Source organism: Mya arenaria, chromosome 7, assembly GCF_026914265.1.
Source record: "Mya arenaria isolate MELC-2E11 chromosome 7, ASM2691426v1".
NCBI classification, from domain to species: domain Eukaryota; kingdom Metazoa; phylum Mollusca; class Bivalvia; order Myida; family Myidae; genus Mya; species Mya arenaria.
In genome coordinates, this window is record NC_069128.1 from 11,453,302 (window position 1) to 11,464,074 (window position 10,773).

The window sequence follows — 10,773 nt, forward strand, 5'->3', positions numbered from 1 at the left end:
TTTTTTATTTACAATGACATTGACCTTGACCCCAAATGCGATCGCATGAAAGGTCTCCATAAGCTCTTCCTATATACCAAGTTTTGTCGCAACATGTCAACCCAAACTAAAAAAAAATCAGTTTTAACCAATTTTTAATTTTAGTAACAGTGAACTTCACATAGTTTTCACCTTGATGCAAGGGGCCTTAAATGCAATCCCAGGTTAAAAGGTATCCATAAACACATCCTATATATCAAGTTTGGACACAATATATCAACCCAAACTATAATCAGTTTTAAGTTAACTTTTAACCCATTTTCTCTTTTAAGTAAATAAGACCTTAACCTTAATCCAAGGGGCCCTAAATACAATCCCATGAAAGGTCTCCATAAGCTCTTTGTATCAAAGTGTGGTCAAACATGACAATCAAAACTAATTCAGTTTCATAGGCCAGTTTGTCGCTGCAAGAATCCTGCCAGCCCAACAACGGGTATAATTAACACTTTCATTCAGCATCAACTAACTTGGACAAAATATGCATAATCATTTTGAGAAAATTAAAGGGATCTTTCTTCTATACCGTGTATATGAGTATAGAGAAAGAATCATAACTCTTTGCGAGGTTATTAATTGTATAAATACTAGGGCAAATAGTTTCATAATTTATTTCCATAAGTAGTTAAACGCCCACAGTACCTAACATCATTTAGGTAAACAATATGAACATACACATCAGGCTGAATATTCAGAACTTTGTTAAAGTTAACAACATTGTAACAATCATCGTTGTTAACATTCAAGTCTTTACTGCTCTGGAATTCAAAGGTCGAAATTGTGATCTGCAATAAATCTAACAAGGCTCGAGACTTCTGTTTAAGCTGTACAGTCATGTTTGATCTAAATATATGAGCAGGTTACAAAATAGTTCACCTTTGAAAGTTAACAACGATGTCGTTTATCACGTTGATAACTATTACAAATTTCTGAACAATCGTGCCAATGGTAATTTATTTGAATATACACATTATATATTTTACACTATTAACAAAACAAATAATAAAACCGCTTTTGTGAAACACCTGATAACTATGCTGCATCCCATAAACAAAACAAAGGTAAATAAACAATACAATAATATTGGAAATCCTTAAAAAGTAATAAAATACTTATAAATGCATTTACACAAACATATACTACAGAGTCAAGCAAAGTCCCTTTAGGGCCATTTTGATAAAGGATTTTAGTGGCAACTCCACATATGGAACATAAACATCACATATGGCAATGCATTTATTTTGTTTTCATTTCCTCAACTGCATGTGATTATTTTATGAAAATATACAAGATTATGGTATAAATTATAATTTCGTATGAATACATGTTAATGACAAATACAGAGGATAAATAAAAGGTGCCAAAATTTAGGAAAGATTTACCAAGATGATTTTTTCACTAAGATGCTTCATGAATAGGGTCCCTGTACAAGACCCAGATATCAAGGCACAAGGATTTCAGGCAAGCAAGTGTGTAAGTTGATATATAACAATGCAATCCAGATTGGATTTCAAAACATGTTATATAAGAGCAAGGGAAGCACAAGTTAATGCCAACATTTGTCCGTTTTTTTCCCCAAAACGAATTCGACAAAACATAAACTCACTTATTTATTCATCTGTGCAGTTAAGTATTTTCTGGTATAGTACTGCCTAAACCGGTGCCAGGGGGTGGGGGTTGGTGGGGTTGTGTTGACAGAGTAACGGTTTTCATTCATGTCAATGAAGAGTTTTAATAAAACCATAACTGCTTTTTTCAAATGCTTGTCTAGTTTCATTTTGTGAAGGATCACCTATCCAGTTTGTATTCTAGGCTAATGGGACATGCTACATGTGTGCATATAGTATGAAGTTTCATGTAAACATCTGTACCAAGTTTCATGTTTACCAAGTTTCATTTTAACATCTTTACCAAGTTTCATGTAAACGTCTGTACCACGTTTCATGTTAATGCCTGACCAAGTTTCATGTCAATATCTGTACCAAGTTTCATAATAAAATCTGTACCATGGTTCATTTTAATATCTGTAACAAGTTTCATGTTAATATCTGAACCAAGTTTCATGTTAATGAATGCACCACATTTCATGTTAACATCTGTACCAAGTTTAATGTTAACATCTGTACCAAGTTTCATGTTGATGAATGTACCAAGTTTCATGTTAAAATCTGTACCACGTTTAATGTTAATATCTGTAACAGGGTTTTAATTTATGTTCCAATATAGTGTCAGTTGTGGGCTTAGTGTAAAACTGTTGTTACTCAATTTAGAAATAGGTAATAAACAATCTAAAACTAAGCCCTCGAACAGTGCAAGCCAGCATCAACCATGCTATAACAATATGTATTGTCTTTACCTCCTCAGTGATTATCCCCAAATCAGGATCAGAATTAAAAGCTCTATATTGGTATATGGCTTTGACAATACCAAAAACAAAAACATTTTCAACATGGGTATCATTCTCTGTTGGGGGTTGAATCACTCATATTCAAACTAAATTTTCAAGATTGCTATTTTCTGTCCGTTATCATTCCTTTCGACAAATAAATCATATAATAATTTGTATGTCATATGTCAATGTATATCACAAGAGGTAAATTGCCATTAGACATCACAAAATAGCATGCTAGGGTTTCAGCCAGGAATTAAAAAGGACTGGCGGCTGCAGAAGAGGGACAGGGTGCTAAAAGTAAAAAGGGCACATTGAATCGGGCCATGAAGAACTTGAACATTATGAATTTGGCAGAAAATGATAGAAATTGTGTTAATTAAAGTAATTATTAGATTTCAACTGCCAGATATGCAAACTGAGTATGTATTTATAATCTTATAATAAGTTTTAGACATTGCCAAAAGCAATATTTGACTGTCTTGAGCATTTAAATCTATAAAGTCAGAAGATTACACGTGCTGGTTTACATGGGGGCAGAAGGCTGCTACTGAAAAAGGACAGGGAGCAGAATCCTTCCATAACCTTTCAGCTAAAACCCTAAGTATGCATTTATCACACTTACATCACAATCAAGTGCAGCTTTAACAGAATAAGAGCAAAAAAAAGAGCAACTTTATTACAAGAAATGATTTTGCAGGATGCCTTGGTGAAAAGATTATCCAAAAATATTAATAATAATACAATACAATTTTCTGTTATTTTTTGAATAATTTAAAAATATATATTAAAATCAAACTTACCCGGTAGTCATGAACAACAATTGACTTCCATTGTTATATTGTATGACTTATGACTGATTATATATATTCGATTATTTTGCAGTTTTGAGAATCGACCGCTACTTGCTGCCAATTGTAAAAAAAAACACAGGCTATCTTTTGACATGTGTGCACATTTAAATGATTTCATTGGTTAAATAAAATATTTTCAATGATTTCATTGGTTTATTCAATTATTTTAAATGATTTCATTGGTTAATTCAAATATCTATTGACATCAATTTGGCCCACTTAAACCTGAACTGCAGCAAGAATTAAACATTATATACTTTGATGATTTACATAATTGTTTAAAAACACTGTATGCCTATAAAAATTAAAAATTGTTAAGACCTCACTCACTTAACATCAGTCTACAGAACATTATATATATTGATGCCAAAATAGTTTTGACAAAGTTATATAAACGAAGTGTGAGTTGTAAGGTCACCTCACTCAAATTTGGTTAACAGAACGTAGAGTTTTTGATGCCTAAATAGTCTCGATGAAGTTATAAGCTAAACGAAGTGTAAGTTGTAATGGTCCTTCTCACTTAACTTTGATTAACAGAACATAGGATTATTGATGCCTCAATAAAGTCTTGACAATGTTATCCAGCCCAACGAAGTGTAAGTTGTTTAAGTCCCTCTCACTCAACTTTGGTTTGAAAACGTAGAAGATAAGACCACACACAATACCAACAAAGGTCAGGAACTCCAGGCGTGTGTAGACTTCGTGATGTGGCACTGAAAAAAGGAAAGACTTAGTAATAGTAAGATGACATGAAGCTATTTCTTAATGATTAAGAATGGGTGGAGTGAGCTTGATATCTGCAGCCATTCTTAAAAAAATGTTGATAAGTTGTTGACAGACTATTTTTGGTAACTGCAAATCTAATTGTCTGAAATGATTGGTTAATTAATATGTTTATTGGATAAAAACTAACCAATCTATAAACATATTTGTTAAACCAAAGAATAAACCAGTTTTATACATTTGGGCCCAGGTATATAAAGGCGGGGATCTGGGTATCCTCCACCAGTTAGGGTCAAGGGGGCAACGCCCTCTGTGGGATGAATTTAAGCCTTTTTCAACCAAAATTTCTAGTCTTCTGGTGCATCTTTTTTTTAAACAGGGAACCTTAACAAAAATGTACTCGAATATGATACTGAATCTGAGTACTACCCCCCCCCCCCCTCCCCCACCCCGAACACACAAACCAGCGAGGGCTACCTAATAAACAAAATTACTGTCAAATTCAGGTTCAGGATAATATTATAACATTCCAGACCACATGCCTTGCCATTTGCTAGCAATTCCCTCCTAATAATATATGTAATTTCTTCTCTACCAATTATATACTTTCAGCCACTGAATATATCATAATACATACACAAAAATAACTGAATAATTCTTGGTTATATAATATAATAATATTTGATGCAATACATCGTATCAATTACTATTAAGGACTATTCCATATAAACATACAACCCACACAAAGAAGGCAGTTTTTAATTGGACCATCCCCCTTTAAAAGCTAATTTACATAATTAAATTTGTAACTTATTAAGGTCCAAAATTAACAGAAACCTCTCCCAATAAAATTTCTTTATAGGTCTTCCTGATGAACACATTTCCAATGAAAGGGAAACAACTGGAAATTGGTTGATAAATAGCTCCATAAGTTATCTTTCTTGAAAATATTTTGCCCCCAGGATTGAGAATAAATTAATTGTGTAGTCAGAGTTCTGATCAATTAAAGATTACGTCTGATGATGAAAAAAGGTAAAAATGATCAGCTTTAAACAAGGACTGTGAGGGTTAAAAAAAAATCACATTTAACTGAGGGGCATCACTCAAAAATGTTTTATTAGGAGCGATAGAACTCAGACCCATACTGATGTTTATATATTTTCATTTTAGAGGTGCCCATCAGGGCTTATGCCCACATCTTTGTTTCAAAGTTATGGCTGATGGTCATGACAATGTAACTTTAAGCGACACCAAGGTGATAGGCGACACCATTTTTATTACAATACCTCAACCATTTTCTTTGACAAACATATAAGCTGAAAAAACTAATTATTTTGGTGCAGTATAAACTTCATGATAAAACATTTACATATAGCCGTAAACATCTTTAAAAAATAATAATACCTAAACAAGGGCATTTATATAGATCACCAAGGCTCATTTCTGTTGATTTTTCAGTCAAAAAAGGGGCATAACATAACTATTTAAGCCTTAGTAAAATATAGGCTTTGCTATAAACATACATGTGTGAAGGTATTGTTTCTGACAACATGTGTACCAAGTTTCATTTGAATATTTTGAATAGATTTTGAGCTATTTAGTTTTTTGCACTAAATAGATGACGATGGTGATTAAAACAAGGCTATGACATCACATCAAACTATTTTTAGAATTTTTTTTATTACATGTAAACAAGTTAATTAATAAAGTACCTGGCTCCCCAAGTATTTCCGTGGATTCCACGTTGGAGAAGGTCTGGAAGTACAATCCAATGATGCAGAACAGAACCAGCGCCCCAGCCATGGAGATTATCACATTGTGCTTGTGTTCAACTGGAATGCTCACGACATTGATGGCAATCTGAGATACAAGTCCCAAAACAGATATGGAAATTACGTGCATTGATTCTAAAAGAACGCCAGTGCAGTAAAGGGCGGAAACTGAGGCAAATATTGAAATGAGTGAGAACATTACTGGTAGAGCCCAGTAAGTCAAATGGAATGCTGAAAGTATCACACCAAAAGATAAAATGACGAATGTATATGGGATTGCTATGGATTTGCGTACTTTAAAAAACACCTTTTCTTCGTGTAAACGTTTCAATGCAATGTTTCTCATGCATAGGAACATTGTTACAAGGAAAATTATTATTCCGTTCCTATTTGCATTTGTAAGTATTCCAATTTCACCCGACGTGCAGCCCGCACAAAATGACATTGCGATTAGTAAAATTCCAATTTTCAGATTCACTTCTGTTTTTGTACAAACTTTTAACAATAGTATCATTAACACAGGTTCAAAATAACCGACAGCAAATGAATCATTCCTTGAATAAATGTACCAAAAGTTCACTAGATATTCCATAACTACATGGCACAAGAAACTAACAATAAGACCTTCTGAATGTTTCTTAAGCCCATCGGCGCATTCAACTTTCAGCAATATGAGAAGTGAAATTGTGTCCGCAGCTGTCAAGATGATGGGTAACTCAAAATGTCGATGTAAGGGCCGTAACTCCTGCCCATGCACATGAACCTCCTGAAGGCATACTGCAAACACTTCTGCGGCGAATAATAGCCCCACTGCTGCATGCCAGTGGTGACGAAAGTCTGAGAACTCAGAGCGGTCGGCTGTGCTGAAATGCACAACATTTTATGTATGAACCACAATCTGCGAAATAATCTTTTAAATTTAGGAGTAATTGCTCATGAAATTACTTTAATCTAATCAAGTAGACTGCAGTACTTCAATAACCCTAACCATTCTTCACAACATTTCTTTCTGTCTCATAGTCATTCAGTTTTTAAATCCAAAAGTCCAGGCCATATTCTTGGACATCGCAATACTGGTTATTTCAAAGATTGATAGTACTGTACCAAAGTATACCCCCGGTATGATCTTACTTGACATAAAAGTGATAAGTTCCTTATGCAATATCACCACTGTTATTAAACACTCTCAATCAAACCGGGACTGCTGTTATTAAAAAACTTAAGCAAATCAATACTGCTGATATCATAAAATTATATTATAAATTTATAACCGTCTATTAAAATCTAACAAACTTTTGAGAAAACTAAGTATGAATAAAACATTTGAAAGATCTAAAGTACATGTAGCTCTATTACCTTTCACTCATGCTTCGAAGCCTGATAATTCTTGTCATCTGTGAATGAAATAAGCATAAAATATTTGAAAACTCATTCACTTGTATGTAACATCTTGACGATATTTCTTCATTATTCCAGTAGAAAAATCCATAATGTTTACATACATGTATGTGCCTTGGTGTAGACCACAGTCTGTCACAATTTCATGCAGATTGTAATCTATAAAAACAAACTTGATAAGATCATAATGGTTTGAGGATATATACATGTTCAGTAACAAATTTATAATATCTACATGTGGGTGAGCATTTTAAGGAGTAAAAGCACACGTATTCATGCATTAGGCCTACAGTTTCATTCCCTAATTTACATTATATCTACATGTAGAAATGCATTATAATTGATACAAAAATCATTGGCTAAAATCAGGTGGTACTGTGGAGTCCTTGCAGGCTTTAAAGGGACTATCACATGTTTAAATGTATGATGAGTCTGAAACATAGAGCATTTAAATTTTGTTTGTAATGCAACATATTGCTTGTAACAAACGTAAATTTCATGATCCAAAGGTAAAACTGACAACTGTAGACTGTTGTAAATTCCTTCCTGTAGGATATTTTTGTGCAGAGTCACAGCAAGCGATGACATACATGTAAGCCCCCATTTTAAGCAATTTATAAGTTTAAAAAATCTTTCTTTTTAATTTAGTTTTGACAAAAACTGGAAGGGTATGTAGGTTTTCTTTTTTTAGTAACTTTCATGGTATTTGGCATAATGTGTAAGAATGTTATTGTCATCATCAGGGAATGATGTATGTAGGTTTTCTTTTTTTAGTAACTTTCATGGTATTTGGCATAATGTGTAAGAATGTTATTGTCATCATCAGGGAATGATGCCTTAAAGTAATCTTCTACTAAAGCTCTAAAGGTTTAAACAACATGTTAAAACACTCACTTAAAAACTTTTCCTTTTTTAAAACCGTCTGTTCGGTAATTTGAGACATACTATTTAAGGCCCAATTCATATGTGAAGCAATATTTAAAACGTCATGTGCAAATGTCAAATCAATTTAAAGGAATGCCTAAACACTTAATATTGTGGCTAATATCGCAGACAGTAGTCAAAGAAGAAGACAGCAGTCGCCCTTAAGTGTCAAGTTAATTTTGTTTAAAAAAGATAATGAAACATTGAAAACATTATTGCTACAGTCAAAATTGTGAGTGCCCCTTTAAAGCTGTACTCTCAAAGATACCATAATGACCTTTTTTCGTTTCAGAAAACCTGATTTAAGAATCAATGCCTTCATTTTAGTTATTTAACATAATTTAAATTAGAACAAAACTGATAAAAATTGAATTCTTCTTAAAGCATTGTAGTCCATATACATGTAAACAGCCGCGTTAGAGTCTTTGACAATTTTTGTTTTGGCTCTATGCATCCATATCCCACTTGTTGTTTTCGGCGCCCAAAATAACAGATCCCAGCGCTTAGTATATACTGAGAGGCAAGATATCCCCGACCTGTTGAAGAGTTCCAAAATAGCGATGCTTTGATGCCAGAAGCCGATCTCAACAAGTGTTTCATGAAACACTAGCATAATAAAAGAAAGGTTATGGTTAAAATATAATTAATGTGTGACTATTGTGTTTTTATTTAACAATGCAGTGTTATTTTAGAGTTAAAATTACGCATGCAAAAATTGGCTCATTCCAAGACAAAACAATATTGTCAAAACAATCAATCTGTGAGAGAGTGGCTTTAATAATTGAATAAAAAATATCATAATATACGTTTTGCAATAAATCATTTTAAAGCAAACAACCAATTTATCAAAATGCCCAAAGGCGAGTTGTGAATTGCTGTTAATTGTAATATTACTGATGCGAATGCATTTAAAGATCGAAATACTTTAGTACGAATCGAAACCTAACACGTCAGTTGGATCAAAATTATATATTTACAGTGCAGAAATTAAAAAGTCGATTCAAGACATATGAACAGATTAATAGGATTCAATACCTTATCCATTAACCAGTGTTCGTTGACATGTCCCTGGTCTTTCAGTTCCAAATTTCAATCATTTCTTGGGGATGTTTTGGCCTGGCACGCTGATGTAAACAAACCGGTGTCTATTTATAGATTCCGGAAGTACGTTTTAGGGTTAGGGGTAACTAAATATCAAATTGCCTGTATCCAACACAGTGGCCTCCCTTTACATACTTAAACTTTTCAACGCAGTTTCGATGTATTTACAAAACACGAAGAAACTCCCATCATGCTGAAACGGTAGCAAGACAATGATGTACAGTCAGTTCGATAAGAGTATTGTAGTTTAGTGTTACAAAACAAAATTTGCAGTTTCATTAGTGGGAATTTAACTTGCACTACCAAAACTTTATGTACAGCCTGGCTGCTTATATGAAGATTTATGCCCCGAATTTACTAACGCAATAGTTAATGAATGACAAAGATTGGGCAGCTATAAAATGACCATAATTCATTGCACTCGACGATGAAGATAAAACATAATATTAAATTTCTAAAATCTGCCCAAAGCACGAACTTCACTATAGTAAATCTGGCAGAACTATTATAAGTCGACGGCAAGTGCCGTTCATGCATCCATAATGTGGAAGATTCTAGAAACAGACTATACTTTATATGTGTATCTTTTCGCATGCTGAGTATTCTTGGTCAGTCACACTTGTGTTTCTTATTTATTATATCACATTAATGAACATTGAACAAACGAACACATAACAAGGAAAACAAAACACTTAACATCAGCGGTCCCTCTTCTCCCTTCCATGTTTTCGTTGATATGTCTGCCCAAATGCGTCACCATCTCGACTCCATACCCTATTCAATGCCTTTGGCCCATTGATCCACCGCGGAATACAGTTGAAAGACAAGGCACCATTTTCACTTTTTTTGTCCCTTATAACAGGTTAACGATGAGCTCGCTATTTTTGTGTTTCAATTAATTGCTAAATATATACTTCTTTAAGAGTTTTTTTTTTTATATATTTTTTATACTTTTTATTTAACAACATTCAATTTAATTATGTATTTTGCGTAATTGAAATAAGATACTCAAGCCTATTAATCAGAAGAAGTTTCGAGAAATTTGCGCTAGGGTCTTTGGCGTGCCAACGGCAGATACCAGCTTTGTAGACATTGTCCCCTTTTTAATTTAAAGATTTACTTTTAGTATGTATCGGCTGATGCACCAGCAACTAGTCCGATATGGCGGAGATGTAACACATTGACCACATATGTACAGCAACTGAAAGCCGTGCAAATAAGAGCTGCCAGGTTCGTTCGGCAGCACATCCAATATAATCACCGCATGGTCTTCAATCTCATAGACCCGCCTGTGGTACCAGACCTGCACACAACGACAGAGGCCGTGTTATCACGACATTGCTTCATTCTATCGAATAAACTACCTTCTTCAAGTCTACCATGCGTGGATGAAATCAGGAACCGAATATCACGGCAATAGCTAACTCTCCTTGGTTGGTAGCCTTCAAGTACGGCATGGTGCAGTGTCCAATGTTACTTGGTAGTTTGTACGGATATATCAGTGTTCACTTGGATGCTAATAAAGCAGAAGCAGAATATGAACAAATTGAAGCAGAAGAATAAGAAGCAGAATAAG

General features: G+C 33.9%; 1 protein-coding gene across 2 annotated transcripts; it reads right to left on the bottom strand.

Annotated features, from left to right (window-relative positions):
• Positions 1-631: 631 nt before the first annotated feature.
• LOC128241456 (uncharacterized) lies at positions 632-9,240 on the bottom strand. Of its 2 annotated transcripts, XM_052958387.1 has the most exons (5): positions 9,132-9,235; positions 7,277-7,331; positions 7,131-7,168; positions 5,715-6,637; positions 632-3,992 (listed from the first exon to the last, which is right to left on the bottom strand). In XM_052958387.1, the coding sequence occupies exons 3-5, from the start codon at positions 7,166-7,168 to the stop codon at positions 3,826-3,828; spliced, it is 1,128 nt and encodes a 375-aa protein (XP_052814347.1). In that variant the 5' UTR covers positions 7,277-7,331; positions 9,132-9,235; the 3' UTR covers positions 632-3,825. The 2 variants fall into 2 exon arrangements, with proteins under 2 accessions (XP_052814347.1, XP_052814346.1); XM_052958386.1 differs by lacking the exon at positions 7,277-7,331 and having other exon boundaries at positions 9,132-9,240.
• Positions 9,241-10,773: the final 1,533 nt, after the last annotated feature.

Excerpts from the sequence above, each read along its gene's own strand:
- LOC128241456 (XM_052958386.1), bottom strand. Across the intron at positions 6,638-7,130 it reads CTTCGAAGCATGAGTGAAAG|CACAGCCGACCGCTCTGAGT; the intron begins GTAATAGAGCTA and ends TGTGCATTTCAG. Across the intron at positions 3,993-5,714 it reads GGAAATACTTGGGGAGCCAG|TGCCACATCACGAAGTCTAC; the intron begins GTACTTTATTAA and ends TCCTTTTTTCAG.